Here is a 27,123-nt window from a genome sequence, read left to right on the forward strand (position 1 = left end):
AAGTCAAAGGGGTACGTTCCAACAAACACAAAATCCACAAAATAACACTTAAGATGTGAAATTTATGTTGAACCAAATAGCTACAAGAAATTGGAGGTTTACAATTTCTTGACAGAGACCACCTCTAGCCTGGAACCAGTGGGAGAGCTGTGGGTGGGGATATTTGGGGCATGACTCTAGCTGTGGCATTGTCATTTCTAGTAAGGGGGGAAAAGGAAGGAACATCAGTAGCTCTAGGAATTGCTAGAAACTCTGTACTTTTGCCAGAAGTGACATTATTTTTTAAAAATCCCTTGCCCCAAGCAGTGCGGGGCAATGGGATCACGGGGCCAGGTACTGGCCCCAACCAGGGGCTTGGCAGCTCTAGCCTCCTCCCATACTCTCCAGCCTTCCACTGGAGGTCCTTTTCTCAAGCCCTCTCTTGGCCTGGCATGCAGGGATGAGGTAGGTGATTACCAGATATGGGTTTTTTCCACCTGCAGTGGCACCTTCCCTTTGGAACGCCCTCCCCCTGGTGCCTGCTTGACTCACTAGACCATATTTTTTCTTTACCTAGGCTTTTAACTCTTCAGATGTTTTATGGTCTGCTCCTAGCCTGAGGACTGTTTTGTCGACATTTTAGACTGCTCAGTTTCATGCGCTGGTATATTTTGTAATGACTTGCTTATGTCTTTATTGGTACGATTTTTTAAAAATACGTTTTCACTGTCTGTTTGGTTTTTATTGTTGTGAGCCACCTTGAGCAGCTCTGGAGAGGCAGCATAAATATATTAATAATTGTGGCTGTGGCAGAGGTCAGGTTCTGCTTCATCCGTGTGACTGCATCCACATGGAGGGGTTTCCAGCGTCAGACCCCAATCCAAAGGCCTCTGTTTAAGCAATAAGGCCATTCAAATCCACCATGTTCAACATACTGGGATGATCTGAAGCAAGGGCCAAGTCTTTAAAAGGATTTTATTGGGTGTGTAGAAGGCTGACAGGTTTTCAGAGATAACGCAGTTCCAAAGGCCACACCTGTCAGAGTCGTACTTATTTCTGTTTCGGAGTCATACTTCTTTTTGTTCAAGTGTGTTTCTTCGTTATGCTGTTTAGCCTGCCAGGAGTCCAGGCAGGCTCTTGACATGAGTTAGGCCAATTCCTGTGCAAGTGTTATTCTTTCGTTTTGTTTCTTTGAATGGGTCAAGCTGCCCGCTCCTTCCCCCTCCCTTTGCTCGGCCTTGAGCTTCATGTAGGCACTTTCAGTATTATGCCTTACTCCCTTCCTTCTTCCTGCTAGGCTTCGTTATCACCTAATTCCCAGGCAGCTTGCTTCTGCACCTGGGATGACCCTGTGCTTAAAGTTATGCTTTGTAGTTTGGTTCGCCATTAGCAGCTTTGAACTCGTGGATTGCTCATGTTGTGTTCCTACGTGCTCCTCAATAAACGTTTACCTGCTTCTGATTTACCTGTCTGAGCAATTGACTTATTGGGATTGCCGAGGACAGCTGAAGAACCTCACAACACCTGGTCAAAACCATTTTTGGGGGGGTTCTATATGTCCCTTAAAGGACATTATTTTTTAAATGCAATGGACAGTTCTTTTGTTGTTTTTTATAATATAAGGTTTTATTTTTAACATACAACACACACATAAAAATACTGACGCACAAGCACAATATAACAATATATGTGAATCTTTCCTTGCAAAATTACAACTCGATTGTCAACTTCTTTGAATTACATTACTCTTTGTTCTCCACATATTTTTCCATATCTAATAACATATTTATTACTTGTATATTAAACATATATTACCTAAATCTTTCTCATTCTGTCTCAATTTAATTCAGTTCTGTTCCAAATCAAAACCATATTTAGTGTGTTGAAGGACACACAATATCAACATAAATATACTATATAACTCAATATATTGCATTTAATGATAATGAATTCATTAAGAGCCATGAATGCTGATTTAACTACACAGGAAAACCTACTTTAATGGAATAGAAAAGGAATACCATAAAATCTCAGATTACAAATTATCATGGTATCTATAATTATTTACAATTACTAAAACTGAATGGGAATTACATTTGTAGAATTCAAACACATTATAATCAAGTCGCAGCGGACTTATGGTGACCCCATAGGGTTTTCAAGGCTTTCAGAGGTGGCCTGTCATTGCCTGGACTTCCTTGGTGCCCCTGGACTTCCTTGGTGGACCCCCATCCAAATACTAACCAGGGCCAACCCTGCTTAGCTTCTGAAATCTGAAAAGATCAAGCTAGCCCAGGCTATCCAGGTCAGCTTCAAGCTGAATCTCCTTTTCTCAGAGAAAACTCTAGTCTCCAAATGTCTTGATTCTTCAGCCACATTTCCATCTATTTATACACTACTTGTGCTTATGGTGGCTGAATCCTTGATTAGCTGGTTTTCCAAATTATATATTATTTAATAATAATTGATTTATTATTTATTTATTAATAATACAGCATAAGCCAGTAAAATACATGTATCATTTATACAAAAGGTAAAAAATTATAGCAATTCAACCAAAAACATTCCTAATTAAAATTTCCAAATAATTTATAATAGACTAAAATTGACCAAATTATGATTTAATCTATTTGCGATTGCCCAACATTAGGTGTTGAACTTTATATGCAATTGCACAAAATTTGGCTACCTGTTTTGCCATCTGGGCTTTCCCTTACCAGAGGAGACTCTTAATTCTCTGTTCATCTGAGCTGACTGTGATTTGGCTGAGCAAGGGAATGATTAACTTAAAACGAGCTTCCTCGTAGAAGGAGCACCTGAGCAAAACATGCTCTATAGACTCCAATTCCCCCGACTTACAAGGGCACACCCATTCTGTTATCGGAAGCTTCTTAAATCTGCCTTGTAAAATCGCCGAAGGTAAGGAGGAGCATCTTGCTAGTTCATCTTGCTAGTTCGTCTTGCTCTTCTTTGCTTGTTCAGTTCTATGAATGATAAATACTATGCTGGCGCTTGAATATATCAATTTCTGACAGGAGCCAATAAAACTGGAGAATCTGTAAGCTTCTTCTGACGTTCCATATCAAAAAGCCTTTGTCTAATGGTGTACCTTGCTTGATCTCTATTTACTTCCAAGAGGGAGTGGAGGGAGAAACCGAGGCCTCTAATTCTCTGTTCGGTCTGCTTCCACCACCTGGATTTAAAATTATTGTGGAGAAGTAGCGGCAGGAGCCCCTCTGTCGCCCCATGCATCTTCAACCAGAGAAAGATAGAAGAGAGGCCAATCCTAGACTCCATCTTTAACAAACCTGTCTCTAGGCACACCCACGAATTCGATACACAAGAAGGAATTTGGAGTATTGCCCTATATGTGCCTCTATATTTTGATGCAACCATGGCCATGGGCAGTAATTGTGTATCACAGAATTGCAAGCATTCCACCAGAGACATAAGTAGAAATTAGCATACCCAAAGCCTCAGTGATAAATGAAAGATGCTTTTATACTATTGCCAACTTCCTTCTCCGAGCCTACGCAGGTTGCGGAAACAAGCCAGAGGCGCTGCAGGATTCTCCAAAGCAGTTTGAGCAAAGAATGATCTTCCATCCACCTACGCTTCACCTGATTGATGAAACATAAAGATAAGCCCAGCTTTTTCCTTGGGGAGGAGATAGATCACAGTTATTTTATTGCTTTTATTTCTGTTTAAGAGTTCTTCTGTACCATGGATACACAGATGGATGCAGCCTAGTCATTTCTATGCTTCAGTGTTCTTCAGCTGTAAAATGGAAACAATGTCCTATCATAGTGTACAGGTAGAGTATCCCTTATCCAGACATCCCATATCTGGACTGATCCGAAAACCAGACCCTTGGAGCCAGCAGGCAGGCAGATAGATCCGTGCTGCCTGCTTTCATTGTTTCCTCTCATCTAAAAAAATAAAATACAGTGTACACTACATTGTAGGTGGAGACTGAAAGCCTGCCATTGTTAGTTTGTTGTTGCTCATGTTTAACAGCTGATAAAGGAATTCTGGTGAGATAGTTACACCTTTGCTTTCTGATGGTTCAAGATACACAAAATTATTAAAAATATTGTTTAAAATTACATTCAGGCTATGTGTATAAAGTGTATATGCAACATAAATGAATTTGGTTCCCATCCCCAAAACATTTCATTATGTTTATGGAAACATTTCAAAATATTCCAATATACTGAACGATCCGAAATACAGACTTCTGATCCCAAGCAGTCTGGATTAGGGATATTGAGTCTGTATATACATGTATATTTTGTGGCTTTCACTTGCACCACTGAGCTTGTCATTTTTGTTTACATGCACTTTTAGTTCCTGCTTGGGGCACATCATAGTCTGGCTTGTGTTGGCCCTGCTGTCAGTCATGTTGCCAGATTCCACCCACCGCCCCACCCACTTGTTTTCATCTATGAAACGATCAAAGGTGTATTCATGGTGGAAAGGGCATTTGAACCTAGTTCTGCCTGGTAAAAGTTCAGCCTTATCTGCTATACTAGATCTCAGATGCCCCAGCTGGTTCTCTCTGTTTCATTTTAATGTAAGCATTTCTTTCTCCTCTGACTTCACAGGGTATGCAGCCAAGCAGCATGGAAGCTTTCTTTTACAGCTGGGCTGTGCAAGCATTTGGGTGTCTTGCTCAGAGAAATCTTCTAATTTATACAGACGCTAACAACAACAACAACAAAAAAGACTGAGGCTATAAATAACTCACAAAGTCTTGAGCTGCAGTTGATAACTTTGCTGGCATTTATGCCTAGTTTTCATTATGGATGTTAGTAGTTTGAGAGGTTATTTTAGGGCCAAGACAGTCAAGTTATACTGCTACATGTGTGTGGGGTTTTTAAGTGTTGTTTCCTGACGAACCACTTTCTCAGAAAACATTGGGATGTACAGTACAGTATTAGTATTGAGACATTTGACTACTGAATCTATGGGATTTTTATCTTTTACTGGCTTCTATTCCTACCTAATTTTTTTTAAAAAAAATAGAATCCTAACTAGGATTGTGCATATGGATAAACCCAAACTGAAAATAAACCTGAAATTAGCCATTTCGGCAACATTCGGTTTTCAGTTTTACTGAATCCCAAAACCTGAGAATCTCCCCAAAGCTGAATAGGCACCTGAAAAAGCCGAATATTTTTTTTCAGGTTTGGCTATTCGCCTTTGCTCAGATGCATGGCTCTGTGCTTTCTCCCAATTTTTATATCTTTTTTTGACTGGTTTTGTTAGGGCCCCATAGTTGGGGCCCTTTTGAGGTAGGGGTCATGTAATCAGAGCCAACTTGGTCTGACCATCCATTCAGTGGGTTGATCTGGATCAAGCATAAGAGTTTTTTAAAAAAAGATGGGGCTCGCTAAGTCCCGTCTGGAGGGATATACCCTCCAACTAAAAAGAACCGGCTTCAACAGCTGCTCACACCACCAGGCTTATGAAGGAGACTCCCTCACCCATTTGGATGAACAATTCTCTTTCAGACAGCCCCTCTGGTCAAGACTTTGGCTGACTCTGATATCACACACACACACCCCGAAAACCTGCTGTCAAACTGAAGGTTGCCCTGAGTACAGGTTTGTTTTCCCGCACCGTGACCACTTGAAATCAGATTTTTGATGACCACAATAAAAGACTGTTCACAGGATGTCATTTGCCACCAAAAGAAATGTTTTCCATGCCTTATTTTTCTTCCATTTAAGCCTTTTCCCTCAGTTTGGAAACTAATTTGCATGGACATTATGCTGTGCACTTCAGATACAAATGGAGACCCCAGACTTTGAGGCACCAGCCTGCCAATTGGCTCTTCCTGCCAGTCCTTGGCAATGCTGAACTTCTGAACCTGAAAACCGATTGGCAGCTCAGCTCATAAATGCCTGCAGGATTGGGGTGACTCCTTTACCAACCCATAAAATTGGACCCCCTGTCCCAAAGTTTACCAAACTTCGGTGACCATCTAAGGAGAGTTCCTTGCAGCCACACTGCAAATTTGGGGACTCTACCCCACAGGAGCTTCGAAAAATCCCCATAGACCATAATGGACCCAAATGTTTAGGTAAACCCGGTAATAAGCCAAATACCGATATTTACCGGTATGGGTATTTGGCTTATTCTGGGTTTACCCCCCCCCAAATGGCCCAATAAACCCAAAATGTACCGAATTTTTTTTTTTTTGCACAACCCTAACCTAACTTTTAACAAATTGGGATAATAAATGGGCCAGTGTGGTGCTCTATTTAGCATGTCAGATTAGAACTTGAGAGACCTGCGTTTAAAATTCTGTTCTGCCACAAAATTTACAGGTTGACTTTTGGTGGGTCACTATCAAGAACTGGTGAACCTTTCTGTAGACTTACCATAAACAGGGACTTCTGTGCCCCTGAAAATTTTCCCCTCCCCACAAATTCCTTAAGTTCTGTCCCTCCTATGCATATTTACTTATAAGTCACATTTTGTTAGACTGGTTTTCAAGTAAGGAGGACATAGTTAGGCTGTTGTTGATTTCATTGCGGAAGCTGAGTGCAACCTTAAAACCTTCTGTCCGGAGACGGGGTTCCCACCCCACCCTCCGAGCTTCACAGCCATCCCGCCGAAGACGGAGCTTCCTCCCCACCCCCCAGACAGCGTGGCCGGCTCCCCAACTTTTCCTCGGCCTGTGGCCTTACGCATGTACCTCCTCTCTTGCAGGGCTGCGAGCGGGGAGGCGAGGGAGGCGCGCTGGTTCCCCCACAGCAGCAGGAGCAGGCCGCGGAGCCGGCACCAAAGACTCCGGGGCGGCACGGAGCCCTCCCGCCGCGACAGCCACTCAGGCCAGGGAGGACCGGCCCGCCCCTCAGCTGATCCACGGGTGGGCCCACGTTCGGCCGGGCCACACCCAACACTACGGGGCGAGGCAGAGGCAGCCGGCCCAGGTGACCGGCTATTTGGGTGACTTCCGGATGGTGGGTTGGGGGCGGGGCCTAGGATAGAGCCTCGCTGCCTGGGAGGATAAAGGGGGAAGAGAGAGGGCCGACGGGGAGGATTGGGAGGCCAGTGGTTGCTGGAGCTTAGGGCTCGGAGGCACACTGGCTGAATCGGGAGGAGAGACCAGCTCTGACTCTCCTTCCGACTGGTCTGAGGCGGAAGAAGTCATCTCAACCCCCCCTCCTTCCCATGAAGTCAGATGAATTTAAGTGCTTAGCTTTGGATGGATCATGCCCATGATCAATATTTCCATTTATACAGGTGTGAATATAATAGATCACCATCCTAACTCAAAGAGTTCCTTACATACATAACCTGTCCCTTTGACTTTAACAGAAGGGGATAATATAGATTCCCAAGTATGTTTTCATGGACTTTCTCTCTCCATTGCAGTTAATGGAAAAGGCTTTGTGAAACGAGCTCTGTTTGTACAAGCACAGTTCCCTTGCCCCTAGCTAACTACTGGATCAGGATGCGTCTCTCTTTATATATTGACAATGCAATAGAGAATACACAGTAAACACACAATCAATATAGTTAAGTATTCCCCACTTCCCCAAGAGGAGAGTGCTTCTAGGGGCAGCACTGGAAGGCTTAGTTTCCTTTAGATGAGAGATCACTAGAGGCTTATGGTATCTTTTTGTAATACATGTTTTATTTACTGTTACACAAGCAGAGCCTCCTGAAAGCAAACAGTCTCCTAAACTGGGCAGCAAAACCACTGATCCTGCCCGATTCCAGTCAACAGCCTTCTGCTGCCTGCATCTGTCCCCAACTCAAAACTGCTGCGGCCTCTGAATTCTGTCTCTATTCCTTTCCTGCCCCCTGTTCTGACAGGAGTGGCACCGCCAAGAGATACCAGAGCAGTCAGAACCACTAAAGCCCCCAGCCTAAATCCCAGACTGAGTTTGCATAACAGTAGGCCCCTTCGTGCTGATGGAGACAGCCAAACTGATAGCTTTTAAAATGGCGATGTTACATTTAAGAATGATGATCGTCCAGAGGACACTTTCTCATGTTCACTTCTTCATTTTTCCTTTCAAAAGCATCCTTCCAGTGCTCCAAGTCCAAAGGCTAATGGCAAATGAACAAGCGAGTGAGGTTAGGTGCTGAATGTAAAACGTGTCAGGGAGAGGTATGCTAAGTGATGCTGTAAATGATATACTTTGTCAGCTCATTCATGGAGGAGTTGTAATTAGATTATTCTGACTCAGGATTACCATATCTGAAACCTAAAAGAAGAAACCATGTGACTGCCTGAAATCTTGTTCGATCTCTTTTTAAAAAATCTACTGCATATTAATATTTCAATAGATTTCTTGCTGCAGCCACGTGGAAAACAATGAATGCTACTTAACTAATGCTTCTTCCATCACTGAGTTAGGACACTGTCTGTTTCTTTATAACAGGTATTTTTCCTCCTATGTTAGCGTGAAAGATTCATGTAAAGATTGTGAAAACCCCCCCCCCCTTGATTCAGTTTAAATTTACTGGGATACTTAATCAGGCGGGCTTGTTATTCCAAAATGATGAGGGCCTCCAATACTTGCTGTGGTCACCAGTGCTTTCCAGAGCCTGTGCCCCCAAGCCTTCAGCAGCCCCCTAACCTACCCCATATGGCTCGTGCTCTCCTATCGTCCTCGCCCATCTCAGCTGATTTTGCTGTGATGGCCAAGGTGATGGGGAGGACCCAGTCTCCACCGGCGAAGCGGAAGCAGACTTAATGCCGTGCATGCACAGTGCATCTAAGTTTGCAGAGCGCTCTGGGAAATTTGATTCCTAAAGCACCTCCACAGTTGTGCAAGTACACTGGGGGTTTCTGAGCCTGCTATGGCCCCCTCAGTGTAGACTGGGCCCTTCCTTTCATACCCAAAGCTGCAGGTGTACCAGAGAGTGTGTAGCCAGGGGTTCCCAACATGGTGCCTCACCGTCACCTTTTTTGGTGCCCGCCACATGTTTTTAGGAAGTGGGTGGGGGCAGGTAGGGCTTTTGCCCAGCAAGGCTTCTGATTGACTACTGGAGATTTGATTGGTTGTGCAGAATTTTTAAAATGTGGCTTTGGCAGCAGCTGCCACCACAGCCCAAGGATTTGCACTGTGTTACTGAAGTTAAGCTGTGGCAATCGTTTTGTAGCTGGGTCCGCCTCCTGCGGCAGCCATTTTGTTGTTGCGCCTACCATGCTGTGTCAGAATTCCAGATGTGCCCAAGGCTCAATAAGGTCAGGGACCCCTGGTGTAATCCATGCCTGAAGGAGATTCTATGGAACCTGGGAGATTCTATGTACCAGCACTAGGTGACCACTTAATTGGCCAAAACAGGAACTAGAGGCATTTGAGTGAGCCTTCTATAGCAGAACCAGAGGAAATCCTCCCTTGGAGCCAAGTGAACCCCTCCAGAATTCTGCCCAGCTGTACCACCAAAAGAGTTTTGCCCAATCACACAACCATAAACAGTCCATGAATCCAGGTGTTTTTCAGCATCTGGTGGCATATCTATCTGGATTCATTTGAAGAAACTTAATATTGAACAGGGATGGGGAACAGGTTTCACACAGAGATGTCTTCTTGCTCTCCTCCTCTGGTTTCAGGCTATCAGCAGGGCTTGCTGTGGCAGCCATGGAAATTTCATTTGCTTTTCTTCTTAGAAGTGTCAAATATTACTACAGTATCACCTGTGCAAATGTGGAGAACACAGAATCTTATTTGTTGGACAAAGAAGGTTAACATTTCAAGCGATTTTGCTTTGTTACAGCCAAGCATATTAACTTATGTATCAGCAACTGGCAGTGCCTTGGCCATATCATGAAATGGTGCTAGCTGTTGCCTCCTCCACCCAGTTGCCAAGCTCGAAGGTGAATAAATCCTGTAGCAATGAGGCTTGCTGAAGTAACTTGGGGACATGACCTTTGCCACCTCCGCAGAGTAGTTCTGAAGCAATCAGTCATTAACATGCAACACCCCCTGCTTTGAACTGAGGCAGACAATTGAGGAAGTATTGTTTCTTGTGATCGGCAGAGGCAAAATTATAAGTTAGAGATTGATAAAGGTCTCAGGCAGGACGGGTCTCAGCCCGTTTCCCTGTCAGAAGTTCTTAAAGTGGCTCAGGTTCATGGTTCATTTATATTGTATTCTTTACTGTTGTAAGCTGCTTTGGGTCCGTTCCAGAAGAAAAGTGGGATATACACTTTTAAATACATAAAACAGCCCTGCTTCATCAGACCTGCAGTCAGTCTACTCCAGCATCCTGTCTCACACAGTGGCCGGCCAGTTCCTCTGGAGGTCCAGCAACAGGGCATAGGAGGCCAAGGCTTTCCCCTGATGTTGCCTCCTGGCACTGGGATTCAGAGGTTGACTGCCTCTGGATGTGGAGGTCCCTTTAGTCTCCATGGTTAGTAGCCACTGATAAGACACATGCTCCATGAATCTGTTTAATCCCCCTGCAAAGCTGTCCCTGCCTGTGTTCAGCACTACATCCTCAGGCAGCCAATTCCAGATTTTGATCACATGTTGGGTAGAGAAGTAAAGTACAAATCAGGCAGAGCAAGTAGTCTTATTCAGACTTGGTTGGGACACGCACTTTCCTCTGAACACAGTATCAGAATCCCTTTTTACTCTTGACAGTGCTAAGAGCAGCATGGGCCAACCCTGTCCATGGGTTGAAGGGTTCCTCCTTGACAAACCAGGGCCGTGCAAGCCTGCCATTCAACTTTTAAAGGGAAATGGAGGTACATGACATTCATACCTGTTTGTGCCTTTAAAAGCTTTTTCTTGAAACCTGGAAAGGTTCCACCATTGCATGGCAGCCATAAAACAATCCCCCTCTAGGCTTTGCCAAACCTGTATTTTCCTTTCTTTGTCATATGCTGCCTTTTCTGAGGCATTTGATTGTACCATCCTTAGCAACAATGACCCCACTTGGTCCCAGTGCAGACCTGTAGAGTCGCTTCCTTTCTGGTCTTAGGTTTGCACTTACTATTCTAAAGTCATCCCCGCACATCATGTGTGTACAAACATGTGTAAGCAATGGTCATTTCTGGAAATACACATATTACCACTGAAAATAGTAATGACCAGAAATTACCCACACACACACGGGTCTGTACGTGCATCTACAGGTTATTTTCTAAGGCTGTGCACATTGGGTTTACCGAACGAAAAATAAACCAAAAAATAGCAATTTCAGTCTTTTTCAGATTTAATTTCAGCCAAATAGCAAAACTGGGAATCTTGGCAAAGCCGGATAGCCAATTCCCAAAATGCTGAATAGGTATTTGGCTCTTTTCGGCTTTGGGGTATTCTACTTTGTTCAGATTCCCGACTGTGCTTTCTCCAATTTTTCTATCTTTTACTGGTTGGGGCCCTTTCGAGGTAGGGGTTGTGCAATCAGAGCCAACTTGGTCAGACCAAACTATCCATCACCTTTCAGTGAGTCATTTAAAAGACGGGGCTCACTAAGTCCCACCTGGAGGGATATATCCTCCAAGTAAAAACACCAGCTTCAACAGCTGCTTATTGGGCTTCTGAAGAAGACTCCCTCACCCACATGGATGAGCAGTCTCCTTCAGAAGAGCTGCCTTGATTGTGACTTCGGTTGGCTATGATATCACGCACCCGCCCCCATGAAAACCTGCTCTCAAAACTGAAGGTTGCCCTGAGTAGCGTCTTTGTTTCCCCTTACTGTAACCAGATTATTTATTTATTTTACTATATTAAAGAACTGTTTACAGGATGTCATTTGCCAACAAAATAAATGTTTTCTGTGCCTTATTTTTCTTGCATTTAAGCTGTTTTGCTCAGTTTGGAATCTAATTTGCATGGCCGTCATGCTATACGACCCAGATATGAACAAAGCCCCCAGCTTCAGAGGCGCTAGCCTGCCTCGGCTCTTTTTGCCAGTCCTCGGCAACGCCGACCTTCTGGACCACAAAAAAAACATTTGACAGCTTGGCTCTCACAAACGTCTCTGAAGGATGGGGGTGACCTCTTTGAGGGCCCATAAAGTTGGCACCCCAAACCAAATTTAACCAAACTTGGGGGTGAGGTCTCCGAATGTACCAAAAAGCAAGCAAAACTGTTGTGGTCTAGAAAACTTTTGAAGGCTTACATGCAAGGATTTACTTACCCCAAATCATGCGGCAGAGAAACGCTCCCAGCTGACAGTAAAATGCTATCATTCCAAAGCTCCCAAGGAAAAGGGCTGCTATGCCGAGTGGGCTCAGGCTATCAAGAATAGGATAGGCCCACCTTCCAATTACTGAGTAAATCTTCACAGACCTAGGCAAGGAGAGAGTACATTGTAATAAGCTTGCATTCTGATGACTGGACCAGTCCATCCTACATGACAAAGGGAAGGGTAATGTGCACTAATAGTTGTAGACACTTCCTCAGTGGGCATTTAGTGTCAGGGTATGGGCTCTCTGACCAAATGCCACTTGGGGACTGGAAGGGATGTTCCAGAAGGGAGGCAGCAGAGGGATGTACCCCTCTTCTAGAAGGGAGGCAGCAAAGGAGTGTATGCGTGAACAGAAAGTACAGTTGAGATTCTGGAACAGACAGAAAGAGGACGAAAAGGGTTACTAGCACTGCACTGGAATTCTGATTCTAGATTGGAGAGACCAAACAGTCCGTCTTCTATTGCTTTAAATGCCAGTAGGTCTTTAGAGGGAGGTTACATATTTATTTTATACCCAGTTTTTCTCCCCAGTGGGGACCCAAAGCAACTTACAACATCATTTCTTTCCCCCCCCTCCATTTTATCCTCACAACAGACTTGTCAGATAGGCTGGGCTGAGAGACAGTGACTAGCTTCAGGTCACCCATTAAGCTTCCACAGAAGAGTGGGGATTCAAACCCGGCTCTCCCAGATACTAATCCAGCATTCTAACCAATACATTGTGTTGCCTCAAGATCCACCTGGAGCAATAACAGTTTTCAGCAATTAAAAATATCTCAGCTGCTGCAGTGTCTGAATTTGTGCATTGTGATATGGTGCCTAGATCTTACATGGATGAGATCCTTTCCCCTCTCAAATTTTAATTTCCAGAGATCCTGGGAGGGGCGAGGAGGGGCGACAAATGGTGCCACTAGCAGCTCATACTGGCCAAATTTTAACAGGGCACCACCAAAAAGCAAAAAGAAAGGCAAAACATAATATGGTTCATCAGTGAGCAGACAACAGGGTCTGCCCCTGGTAAATGGGGAATATGTTTTTTCTGGAATGTTGCCTCTTTTAAGCAAGAATTCTGAGAGAATCTTAGAGGTTGGTGTCAAGGTCACAACAGCACATCTTGTAGGCAGTACAGCTCCCAGCACTCAAGTAACAAAGGAGAACTGGTACACGGGAAAGGGATTTTGATAAGCAGCACACATAATCTCATTAAATTCAAGATTTGATTAAGCTCAAGAACCACGCGCACATGGCCATATAAAGCAGCTGTTCAAGAGTGCCAAACCTGCTCTCAAAGTCAGATCAGAAGCGTATTATGGTTTAAACAGTTGGGATTTCTTTTGTTTGAGACAGGAGCCATTTTCAGCTGAGGTCTTCTTGGCTGTATACAATAACTTAGTGGGAGAAGGAATTCCCTTTTGGCTTCTTGCCTGTTGAAAAGAGATGCCAGGGCATGTGACAAATGTAAATTTGTTTCATTTAAAGAAAATGCTTACCAAGCGATATAGCCCAAACAGGTGATTACTAACAAACTGAGCCTTTTCCTCTTTGATGGATAACGGCGAGGAACAAAACAGAGTTCTATCAAAGCAAATGGAAATATCGAAGTGTGCTGGAAAGGAAAATACAATGTGTCACACCTAACTGTAGTCATGGTGGATTCAATGCTTGTTGTTCCTATGAAATTACTTATGAAAACATCTGAAGATCTGCTACCTTGCGTTTCCGCACCAGCACTGGGCTGGCTGATGTGGAAGTTTGTGGAAGTTCAGAAACTGATCGAAAATTGGCTGAATAGCTTTATAGTGCACTTACAGGCCAAAATGGTGGGTTTCCATTTGTGTTCTCTTAGATGAGAAATAAAGGCCAAAAAAAAAAAAAAAGATGTTGAATGGTATACTACATATTTTCTTTTTGGTATTTTAAGCAGCACCCATTCACTTTGAGGATTTTCTTTTTATGGGCGAAAATGCACGGTCGCTTTAGCCTCCTTTATTCCCTGTTTCAGCCAGGATTCAGCCAGGATCGAACGCATGCATTTCGCCGAACGTGTGTTTGATCCTGGCTGAATCCTGGCTGAAACAGGGAATAAAGGAGCTAAAGCGACCATGTGTTTTCGCCCTATGTAATATTAGCAAAATGGAGGTATGTATTTTGGGACTCCAACAATGCATCTTTGCATCCCCTGGACAAAGAAAAGCCTTATGAACCCAAAAGACACAAAAAAGTATCTGTCAGCAAAAGGTAAAAAGGTAGGGATGCCAGCCTCCAGGTGGGACCTAGGGATCCCCTGGAATTACAGCTCACCTCCAGACTACAGAGATCAGTTCCCCTGGAGGAAATGGATGCTTTGGAGGGTGGATTCTATGGCATCGTACTCCACTGAGGTCCCTGTCCTCCCCAGGCTCCATCCCCAAATCTCCAGCAGTTTCCTAGCCTAGATCTGGCATCCTACTCCCCAATCCCCTGCTAGTGGCCAGGGGGAACCGGCAACCCTAAAGGCACTATTTTTCCCTCCACATGGTGGTCTTTTGCACCTGGCTTACCTTGGAGAGTCAGTATAGGCTATGCTGAAGGAAGCAGAGTGTCTTCTTTCTTTGGCACCTGCAATGTTGTCACTACGGCAAGTGGACGGAGTGCTTTCCCTCTCACACTCTTATGTTAGCATAAGGAACGATAGTTAAATTGCTACTACTGAACCAAAAGTAGAGACCATTAACTCTTCCTTCTTGCTCCAGCAGATCACAGTGGCCGTTCCAGTATGTATAATTCTTCCTAGAGGCTAGGAGGAAGTACTACACCTAAAAGCTATGGGTAGGGTTGCCAACTGCCAGGTAGTAGCAGGAGATCTCCTGCCAATTCAACTGATCTCCAGCCGGTAGAGATCAGATCACCTGGAGAAAAATGGCCGCTTTGGCAATTGAACTCTATGGCATTGAAGTCCCTCCCCTCCCCAAATCCCGCCCTCTTCAGGCTCCGTCCCCAAAATCTCCCACCTGTTGCAAAGAGGGACCTGGCAACCCTAGCTGTGGGGAAGGGGAAATCCAGAAATTGCTATTTTAGAGAGAGATGATGCACCTTTTGATCTGGCAGCTGCACTGTTTCTAGAATTCTTGCATACATTAGCTATTACAACAATGAAATGTTTTTTTGGCCACTGGTCCTGGAGTGATCAAGCTGGGCCAGTCAATGACTTCAGACATCTCATTTAAGCCTGCCTATGTTTCTATTTTTTCCCATTCATAGCAATTTATAGTGCGAGAACAATGAACTTCACAAGAGTAAATGAGTTCATGGTGATTCATGTTGATAAAGCGAAATACCCAAGAGTTGCACGGTTGACCGCTCATTGCAAAGTTTCCCGTTTGCCAATGGCTTTCAATTAGCTCTCCAAATGAATTCCTTTTTGCTAGACAATGGAAAGTGGACTGTAGTGATGTCATTAGTAATGGAACATATACCGCAATTTAAAACTAGTTGAAAGCCCTTTAAATGCATTTTGTTTTCTTCTCAGAAAAACGGTCCCTACTCATAGCTATTTCTAATATGACTATAGTTATACCACACACCATGAGCCATTAGAGGGCAATTAAATCGTTTTCACTATAATGTATTGTTTAATCTAGCATTCATTCAAATAAAATGCAAGCTTTGTTCTTTGAGCAGATAAAAAACCCCAGTGTATTAAAAAAGCAAATCTTAATAATTAGGCCTGGATTGACACCAATCTCTGTTGGTTGCAAAAAGTAACAGTGGTAACAGTGACTCATTCTTGTATTTTCCATTAACAGTTTTCTTTTCAGTTTCACTAGCAATAAGTAAAACTGACAAAGTAAAACAATTATCACAGAAGGGAAAGAAAAGCAGTTAATTCTCAGGGTTCCCCCCACAAAACCCCCACTTCTGCTCTGAACAAGCATCCTATATAGTAAACTGTCTTTCAGCGGCCCAAATGCATGAGGAATTTTACTCATTTCATATGGCAGCCTTCTTTCACTGTGAGTTCTGCAAGATTAGCCTTTTGTTTTGATTTATTTATCAATGCTGTTTAATTAAAAACTTTGCCTTTTGAAGGCAGCTTATTAGTCTACCACCTTAATTGGGAAAGCAGGATACCAAGCACAGTTTCATCTTGCATGTAGTTAAATACGGCATGGACAGTTTGATGCTTTTTTTTTTAAGTCTACTTTTTCCCTCTGAGGCAGTAGTTTTCCCCCCCAAAGATGACACTTTCCATATTGACTCGCCTGCACTGCTATTGCTTTGTTTGTGTTACGGAACTCCTGAATATTGCAAGGTTTTACAGAGTTGTTCACATTCTTCTCAAAAGACAAAGCCTCACACATCCCATCCCCCCCCTTTTATTTTTTAAAAAATCTACTCTGATGAAGAGTTCTTAAATTTTGCGTCATTTTTGGTTGATTCTAATAAAAGGTATTGTGTGGCTTCTGATTTTGGATTTTGCTGTGGACCAACCTGGCTACCCGCATGGTTTTCTACTTTCTGATATTCTGTTCTTAGAAAATGTTGTGAAGGAACTATTGTATAATCAAAGGGGAGCGACCAGAGGAAGAGTGAATTCACAAGTTCTATACCTTCCTCTTTGCCTCTTGAAAGACATACTCCAGTTATTCTATGAAGTTTAGTAAAGAGCTGGTATACTGGAACTGCTAAGACAGAGTAGAATGCCACACTATGCTGGATCTCAGCCAAAAGGCTGAGAGGCGATGACAGAGTGGAATTCATCAAGTAAACTCACAAGGTGACACAGTGTGGTGTGTCTAGCTTTTCACAACTCAATTCTCCCATCTTCTTCAGCCTGATGATTCTAAGGCATTTTAGACCTTCTCACATTTGTTCACATCAGTGAACTTTCCATGACTTAGAAAATTCTGATTTAATTAATATGGGCCAAAGGGATCCATCATTTAGCTCTATGTGTTGGTTGTATACTTAACATAGAACAAGTTGCCTTGTGAGTGAACCTCTTACCATTCTGAAAAACATGCTCATGCTAGCATAAAAGGCTTACAGTACCATCCTCTGAAAAGTCACAACCTTTCTAAGGCACCAGCTACACATTAGATTTACCGTAACACATGATCGCCATGGGGACTTGCTGTGAGTTCTCTGTGGGAACTCCATTCTAAGGCAATGCAGTGGCCTGACTTGGATTGGGACTGCAGAGAGGAGGGGCTCCAGCCTCTTCCAACCTTGCATGATTTTCTGGACACAAAACAGCCCTGGGGGAGCTGCCTACAGGGAAAATAATGCTCCCATGAGCCATTTTGGGTTGGGAAATGGTATGGGGGAAGGCTGGATCTCCTCCTCCCCTGTGCTGCATTCCTGATCTGAATCAGGCCACTGATACACTTTAGAATTGAGTTCCCAGAGGGAAACCACAGCTGCAGTCTGCCTGCAAGTTCCCATGGTGATCACATGTTAAATGTAATGTGTAGGCTGAAGAGGGCTCGAAGCATGTCCCAATTTTTGTGTATATGTTTGGGCCAGTGTGGTACAATGGACCACGTGTCAGATAAGGACAGAGGAAACCCAAGTTTGAATCTCTACACTGCCCTGGAAGCTCCCTGGATGACTTTGGGTCAGTCACTCTCTCTCAGTTTAACCTACCACCCAAGGTTGTTGTGAGGATGAATGAGAGACCATGTATGCTTCCCCGAGCTTCACAGAGGGCAAGACAAAAAACATGCTGGAAAGCACAAGTGATCGTACAGAGTTTCCAAATGGTTTTTCTTGGTGGGAGTTCTCAAGGCACAGACATGAGATATTTTTGTAGCCCAGCCCAGTGCTGGAGCCGGTAATATAACACTGTGATGTGCAGAGAAAGGTGAGTGAATCTAGGTTGAGAAGTAAGATTACTTCATTCGTATCTTATGACTCAATCTGGCCCTGAGCTTGTCTTCCCACCCATTCCCAGAAGGATGTGTCATTAACTGAATACACGCCCACAGTTTCTACAGGACTTGAAGCATCTGTGCCTTCGACATGTCCCTTTTGGTTTTAAAGGAAGGCAATTCAAAATGAAACTTCAAATGCAGGACAGTACAGAAACATGTAAGCAGTCCTCCTGTACTTCCCTCTGATACTTCAGCACACATTAGCTGATCAGGCGATATGCAGCACACATTAAGTGATCAGTCAATCTGCTTCTACGTACCTTTGGATTCTTTCATTATTTCAAAAAAATGGTTACGCATCCATTTGTATTCCCAGCCCCTTCTGTATTGCATAACATTCTGTTTACAGCAACAGAAGTTTTCATTCTCTTGCCGGCGCTGCAGTAACCTAGAAAGTTTCTCTCCACCTCCCCATTTAATGACTTCACTTCTTTCCACTGACTTACACTTGGCAAGCAATGATTCACTGACATTTCCCTCTCAGCTCTAAGGCTTCTTTGGGCAATTCACATAGTCTAATACTTGCAAACAGTTCTATGAATGCTTAAAGAGGTTACAAGTACAGCAAGCGACAAAACGAGATTTCAAAGGCCGGGCACAATCCAGCTAAAGTTAAGACAACTTCCTGGCTGTTACCGCACTAGGTATCCCAACGATGTATCAAGAGTTTGGAAATGTTATTAAAAATTCTGTTCGCACTTTCAATGTATTCCCATCAATGTATTAAGAGTTTGAAACTGTTATAAAAAATACTGTTCACACTTTGTTTGGCCCCTTTAGCTGTGAAGACGTCTTCCAACCATTTTTTAGCCGTGGCATCCAAAAACCCTTTTAAAGCGATGTTTTTTATAACATTTTCACTCTTAATACATCGCTGGGAATACATAATGTGGTAACCCCCCTTGTTAATTTCAATTGGAAGGATCCATACTCCCCTATCTCTTCCACTGAAATCAGTAGGATCGAAAAGTACTTAATTGGCTGGCGAGTGCTCTCTTTGTTTTGCAAAAATCATGCAAGTACAGAACATTTGTTGCAAAATATTGTACTCACCATAGCATGATTCAGCCACACAGGAATGATTCCATCAAGGATCTTGGGATAAATCAGCTGTCGGTCATAAAGGTATAACATCCAAAAGGCTGTGGACACAAACTGGAACAAAAATTTTAAAAGGCATTTTTTTCACATTTGATGGCCTTATCTAACAGTGACACCCAGCAGAGAGACTGCAGTAATTAATTTGATAGTCAAACAGAAAAGCAAAATTGCAAAGAATGGGACACTGCTGAATAAACCTATAGTAGCCTTTTGCCCATGGGAAAATGGGGATTATGGCTCTAGATCAGCAGTTCCCAAACCTTTCACCACCCCTTGGTTCTATCAACTCATCCCGAGTGCCTCCTACCCTATAAAAAGCATTATTCAGAATAGCAGTTTGCACAACCCACTAAGGAAGACAGTAACAGTAAAATTCAAAACAGTAACAATTGCACATCTACTCAAAATCCAATGAAAACTTCTTAGTTTAATTTATTCAACAAAATTGATGAACTTGATCCAGTGATAACAGCTTTTCAATACAGCACTACTTTTCGTGCTTGCCGCATTTGTTCATCTCAGTTTTTTCGGAATACCACCACCATGTGGTTTGCCAGCTTATACTTACTATCTGACAACTCCTTGTCTTTCTAGAGCCTTCTGTTTAGCTAGACTGAATGCTAACCCCTCTATGGTTATGCAGGGCAGGATTTTGAATATACCATACCCAGACAGGACCTGTCCTTGCTCTTCTGGCTCTACTGATTCACTAGCTCATGCCTTCTTGGAATGCCGCTTTTATGAGGAACTTCGATCACATTATATCTCTCCCCTTTTAACATATAAATCTAATGCCTCTATCTCTGACATAATGCCTTTTTTATTAAGTGACAGGGATCCCAAGGCTACATTGTCAGTGGCAAGATTTATTTCAGTCCTTATATCCCTCAAACATTAGATTTACGCTGCTCAAGATCAATGGATCAAGGAGCTTCTAAGGGATAAAGGAAAGAAACAGCTTTTCAAATCTGATAGTCATTTAGCAAGCATCTTAGATTTAATAATCACTGTTCAGTAAATTCGTAATGCGATGGACGGGCCTGATGAAGTGATAAAATTTCCCCAATGTCTGGTTTAAAGCCGGTTAGCAGGAGTCTTAAATCACCATGTCTAGTAATCTGCAGTCGAGTTGTTTGCTTGGAAAGAAGTTTGATGGCTACACTAAAACCACATTCCACCAAATATAATGTTGGAAATGCAACTAGGAGCTTCTTAACCATTGTCCATCGTGCAGGATAATGACCAGAAATTTCCTTTTGTAATCAACACTCATGGTACAATTTCTTCAACTTTGGCTTCTGCTCCATGTCATTTTGTAGTTCAATAGGTGCTTCCTCCACTACCCCAACTTCCTCAATATCTGAAAATGGATTTAGCACCCAGTCTGAAATTTCCATCGAAAGAAGATTCTCAAATCACTCAGACATATGGAAATTCCAGACCGGGTGCTAAATCCATTTTCAGATCCATTTTCATGCAGCATATCCAAATGGTTACAAAAAATCTTGTATCCCATCTTTCTCTGCTAGTTCAGACAGGCTTGGAAATTGCCATAGCTCATGACGGCATATATTGCATTTCAGGGCCACTGGGGGATGGGGACTGGGGGGACAAATTCTGGAGGCCCAAGTAAGCTGAAGGGCCCCTGAAGCCAACGTCATAGTGTATTTGCAGAATCCATTTCTTTGAAAATGTCTAACAAACAGCTCCTGCACAGCCAGATCTTGCAAACGGGCAGCCTTGTTAGTAGTGTGCGGTAGCAAAAACCCCAAAAAACTTTCATTGTCTTTTCCTACATTTCTCTAACTCTTTTCCACCTTTTTCTCCCCCTTTGTTTTGTTCTCTTCCTTTCATGATCTGCCATTCATCTATCTTCACTTCTAATTCCCCCCTTATTTTTCAGTCTAAACTCCTCACCCATTGTAGTTGGCATTATTAGAAGATATTTATTAGTAGAATAGCAGCAAACCTTTGATAATTATGAAGAATTATAATCTGTCAAAGTAGTCCAACAATGCTTCCCCCCACCCTTAACATGCATGATAATAAATGCTAATCTGCCTCAGTTGAAACAAATGAGGAACAGAAGCTAGAACATTTCCTTGCAACTGCAAATTCATTTCACTGAACTTTGCAAATAGTTCTGATAAATAAGCAATGTCATGTCTGATCAGGAGCTCCGTGGCACAGAGTGGTAAGTTGCAGTACCGCAGTCAAAGCTCTGCATATGACTCGAGTTTGATCCCAACTGAAGTCGGTTTCAGGTAGCCGGCTCAATGTTGATTCAGCCTTCCATCCTTCTGAGGTCGTTAAATGAGTACCCAGCTTGCTGGAGGTAAAGTGTAGATGACTGGGAAAGGCAAAGGCAAACCACCCTGTATGGCAAACCACCCCGTAAACATAGTAAACACCCTAGTAAAGGTTGTGATGTGATGTCACCCCATGGTTCACCTTTAACTTTTACCCATCCCTGATCTCTTGGAGTTCATCACTTAGCAAAGTATTTGTGTCTTCAAGAAACTCCACAATAGTGTCAAGACATCTCACACAGTTGCCTTTTGACAGCCAGCAAACTTCAGTATGAATCAGCAAATGTTCAAAATCTTCACCATTGTCAACACAGAGCTCCTGGAATAGTTGATCATTGAGAGAATGTGCCTTAATTTTATTCACTGCCATAACAACAGTGTGTAACAACTTGTACAAGTGATCACTGAGGTTTTTTGCAACCAGATGATGGTGATAAAGACCCTGCCTGGTCAATCAAAAATAAGTGAACAAGACAGTTGAAGGGGTCCATCTTCAGAGCCCCCCCTAGGTAATCTCACCACCCACTTTGGGAACCACTGCTCTAGATTCAGTGCTGTGTTCTAATTCCACTTCCACCTGATTGTAGAAAAGGAACAACTGAGCAACACAAAAGCACCCTAATGCTGAAGCACCTGTTGTTAAGCAGAATGTGGCCGAAAGTGGGTGGGGCCAAATGTGACTTCCCATCAGGCAGCAAGCTCCATAGCTGGCCCTTTTGAACAGAAAAGATGGTGAACGCAGTCCTCGGCAAATGGAAAGAATAAGGACACAACAATCCACAGCCAAGCTGTATCACTCAAATTCCACTGAAGCGCACAGGAGCTGAGCCATGATTATGAGGGTGCCCCAAGCTTGGGAATGATGACCCCATCCCGATGCTATGGTCACAGTCACTAAATACTGACCAGAATCCCTGTTTCATCCCTAGAACTGCATGTGTAGAAGTGAAAACCTTCACTGTTTGTCCCTCTGCCTGCCCAGATTGAGGGCTAAGTCTTTAGAGCCACACTGGTATGGTTTTCATTTACAATAAACCAGTCATACTCTTGGGCAGCAGTTCCTAACCTTTTCACTGTGGTGATACACAAGTCAAAATTACTCGGTATGGTGACCCATCCATGGCTGGTCCAAGGTTTTTTGCCACCCTAGGCAAACAATGGCCTTGGCACCCATCTGGTTCAGCATTCCATTTTCCACAGTGGCTAACCAGATGTTTTTGAGAAACCAATAAATATCACATACCGGGCACAGCTGCCCCCACTTTGAACCCCAAACAAGTGGCATTCCAACATACACAGCATTAGCATACAGAGGTTACATCCAGCCTTTGAACATCCTCTCCTTCTTCATAACGCCCTCTAATCCCCCCTATGATTTTAAGAAACTTACTCTAATAACCATCAGGACACACTTTACTTCATCAACATGTATATGAAGTGAAGAAGAAAAATGTATGACATGGAAGATATTGTTTCCAATATCCTTTCCCCCTTTAATTGTCTTCCTCTGTGTGCATTATTCCCCCCTTGGGCTTCTTCTGTGCTTATAGTCCATATCGCCTATTCCTCTTCTCTGTGTATGCATGTTTGGCTACACCTTTTGATGCAGCCATTTTGTAGTAGCTCTCATCATCTTATCACAAGAGTCCAAAGATGCCAGCCGGTTCAGTAAAGGTTGGAGAACCCTAAACCAACCAGAGTGGCTCCATATTCTACAACATGCCATCAGAATGGATGGATAAGTACAGCTGCTTTCTGTCACATCTCAGAGAAGAACCGTATGCATGTTTCCAGATACGTGCGTGTGTGTGTGTATAAGAATTCTCTTTATGGCTGCAACGGAAAGCAGATACATTCATGCCTCTGATGTGCTGCATGTTTTAACATGTGAAGTGGCTTTTCAGGCACTCAGCTAAATCAGGGCATAACTTCCATGTGGAAATGAGGTCCATATGCAAGCACAAGCAATTACTCATCTTCATCACCTCTCTTGACTTACAATAGCCCAGAACAAAGATGTTTTTATCCCACACCCTAAATTACAACAATTTTTCCTACTGTTACCTAAACCATCAACACAGGCTAAGAATAACCACGTTGTAATCATTGCAACGAATACTCTCAGCCTAATCATCACGATGACAGTTCACTCGTAACTTACCATGGATATAGGAAAAGCCACGGATCCAAAGAGCAAGTCTCTGAAGGGGAGCACGAACTTGGCAGCTCCCTGTTTCTTCATTAATGTAAACACATCAACCAACAAGGAGACGCCATACAAAATAGCCTGCAAAAGCTAAATTAATTACAACTAATGAGCAAATCTTCATCCAGTTTTAATTGTACATGCCTCAATGAACTCCCTTCTTACACTTAAGGGAGCCGTTTTCTGGGCAAACCATGAATCAGCACATGGAAAACTGCTGCAAGCTAAGTCTATCTTATTTACTTAAAGTGTTTTAATAAATTAGTTTGTGTAGCAAACTTTAGCACTGTGTTGTTTAATGGACTTCAATAAGAGTTGGGGGGGGGGATAGGTAGCTTTGCTTAGACCAAATGTACGAAGACTAAAATTCAGTTATATACTTTTTCTCATTGGCATGCATTCTACCTGTGGATGGAAGTAGTTTCTCCAGACTAAGAAGCCTTACCCTGACCCGGATGGCCAAGACTTGCCCAGTCTTGTCAGAGACCTTGGAAGATAAGCTGGCCGGGGGGTGGGGACAGGTCAGTATTTCAATAGGAGACTTTTGGGATTCATTGATTCCTAACCAATGACTGTAGGAATGGACTCCTTTTCCTGTAGGACCCTTGGAAAGCATGAAAACAAAAGGGATTTGTTGACCTCTAGGGACTTTCTGTCCAAATGGCAGCCCTTGATAAAATAATTCAAGATGGATTATGCATGCAAGCTGTACAATCACCGTTACAGAACTGAAAACGTTAATGGTGAACAGCTTCACCTTTATTGAATGATGCATCTATCCCAACAAAATTCACATATTTGGTCATGTAAATAAAGTTTTCTTTTCTTTTTATAAGTTGTTTGTAGATGGGTGGGAGTTTCTCCTAGTCTCAGAATCCCACTGGGAGAAAGATGACTTTGAAAATGGAGGGGGGGGGGGCGGATATGTGTGTGAGACAGCTTTAAGTTGTTGTCCTCGCCCCAATATCATAGGGATTCAAAGGTCAATGACACTGTATCAGGGTCTGTGCTTGTAATAAATAAGAAACCTCAATAAACTTGAAAAAGAAATATCAACAGCAAGGGAAACAAAGAGTTTCCAGCAGGGTAGCAGTGTTGGTCTGTTGTAATTGGTTAGTGATGGCAAAGGACTATATTCAGGCTAGGAAAGAGGCATCTTTGTGTGAACAGAAAAGAAAGGAGTAGGATGAGGTAAGCCGAGAGGGGCCACGAAGAAAGGTGTACTATAATGGGAACTTCAAAGGGAATGGGCAGTTAGGTGGGCATCATGTAGACCTGCTTTAAACCCTGGCACACATTTTATTACACTGTGAATTTTACCTGGAATTTAGAAGAACTATGATTGACCCCAGGTTACAACAATTTGGCCTTTTACATCAATCTACAACCAATGAGAGTTCAATCATTCAATTTCTGTTCGAGGATAAAAATCCCGCTATATCTTACGATGTAGCTAAATTTTGTTGGAAGGCCATTACTAAAAGGAACGCTCAAAATAAAAAGGGTTATACTTTTTGTGATGCACCAGATGATGAGTGATGGGTGAAGCATGGTATAATGTATTTCCCCCCCTCTTTTTTCTTTTGTATTTTAATATGCTGATAAATGTATTTTAACTTGACAGTTTTAGGATATTTTATTCAACTTTCTATCACTTCAGATTGATTATATATATATGTGTGTGTGTGTGTGTATGTATATATATGTGTGTGTGTATGTATGTATATATATATGTGTGTATATATGTATATAGAATAATATACATATTATTACATACACACACACATATATATCTATGCTGATAAATGTATTTTATATAATTTACAATATATATATATTGTAACTGGCCTATTTATATATGTTTATTTATTTATATATATTTGTGTGTGTGTGTGTATATATATATATATATATATAATTATATACATGTATGTATATATGTATGTATATTATATACATGTATATTATATACATGTATGTATATTATATATATACATATGTATGTGTGTGTGTATATATGCTGATAAATGTATTTTATATAATTTACAATAAATGTATTGTAACTGGCCTATATATATATATATATATATATATATATATATATATATATATATATATATATATATATATATATATATATATATATATATGTATTGTATGTATGTATGTATGTATAGGCCAGTTACAATATATATATTGTAAATTATTTTAAATACATTTATCAGCATATATATATAAAAACAACGCAGGTGTATATATAACTATATATATGTGTGTGTGTGTATATATATATATATATACATATATACACACACACACTATACACATATATAAAACTATATATAGTTATATAACTATATATCTATAACTATATATAACTATATAACTATATAACTATATACACACACACATCTCTCTCTCTCTCTCTCTCTTGGCCATAACAAATGAAGCACGACCCGCTTTGGAGAGCCTGCACCAATTAATCCAACTGCAAACGCCTGGGGACGCCCGCAGGTTGGGCAGCCCTGCGGCTGCTGCTGCTGCTGCTTCCGCCCGCCTGCTTTCTTGCGCCAAGTGGTGCGGGGAGGGGGCTGCGAGGGTCGCGCGGGGGGCAGGGGCCGGGCCGGGCCGGGGTGAGCCTGCTGGTCCCCGCCCGCGCCCCGCTCTTCCTTCCCCTGCGGCCAGGAGGCTGCCCTGTCCGGCAGCCGCCCCCTCCCCGCCCCCTGTCCCGGGGGGCGCCGGCGCGGCTCACCAGGTTGAGCACGGTGAGGAACTTCCAGGGCCCCCCGTAGGCGGCGACGTCGGCGGGCCGGTGGTCCACGGGCAGCGGCGGCAGGAGGCAGGCTCGGTGGAGGACGAGGGCGAACCAGGCGCAGGAGAGCCCGTGCCACACGCACACGCACGGCCGGGGGGCGCCCATGGCGCGGCCGGGGGGCGCTCGCTCGCTCGCTCGCCTGCAGCCGCCTGCGGCCGGCGGCGTCGGGGGCGCTTTATAGGAGCGGAGCGGAGGGACGGGCTTCTCGGCGGGTGGCTCCGGGCCAAACGGGCGGGCAGGCGGGTTTCCCCATCGCGGAGAGCGACACCTTGCCTGGGCCAGCGCCCCGGGGAGGGAGGAGGGACCCTTTTTTTCTGGAAAGGAGGAGAAAAGGTGAGCAGTGTCGCTGGGGCTCGCGCCGTCACGCCCAGCTAGAAGGGCTGGTTGAGAACACGGTGCGTTCATACGCGCGCGCGTGGAAGCTTTGGGGAAGTGGGCATCCGGGAGCCCTGCACCAACAAACCATGCTCTCTGGGCTTGGTGCGGCCTTTCACCAGTAAAGCTCCGAATTACCTTCATCCTTAGGAATGTGTTTTCTGCTTCCAAGATCACAAGACCTAAAACTTGCTTAGAGACGGCTTCGGGCAATATCTATGGCTATGCTAATGAGAGTGAAGTAGACACTTCATGTGCATT

General features: G+C 43.2%; 1 protein-coding gene across 1 annotated transcript; it reads right to left on the reverse strand.

The window, feature by feature from the left end:
- Nucleotides 1-9,596: 9,596 nt before the first annotated feature.
- On the reverse strand, nucleotides 9,597-26,892 carry ADTRP (androgen dependent TFPI regulating protein). The gene is made up of 6 exons (XM_056854973.1): nucleotides 26,425-26,892; nucleotides 23,628-23,762; nucleotides 19,110-19,211; nucleotides 13,635-13,750; nucleotides 12,094-12,245; nucleotides 9,597-9,643 (listed from the first exon to the last, which is right to left on the reverse strand). The coding sequence occupies exons 1-6, from the start codon at nucleotides 26,890-26,892 to the stop codon at nucleotides 9,597-9,599; spliced, it is 1,020 nt and encodes a 339-aa protein (XP_056710951.1).
- Between the last annotated feature and the right edge of the window lie 231 nt (nucleotides 26,893-27,123).

This window comes from Euleptes europaea, chromosome 8 (genome assembly GCF_029931775.1).
Source record: "Euleptes europaea isolate rEulEur1 chromosome 8, rEulEur1.hap1, whole genome shotgun sequence".
Taxonomy (NCBI): Eukaryota; Metazoa; Chordata; class Lepidosauria; order Squamata; family Sphaerodactylidae; genus Euleptes; species Euleptes europaea.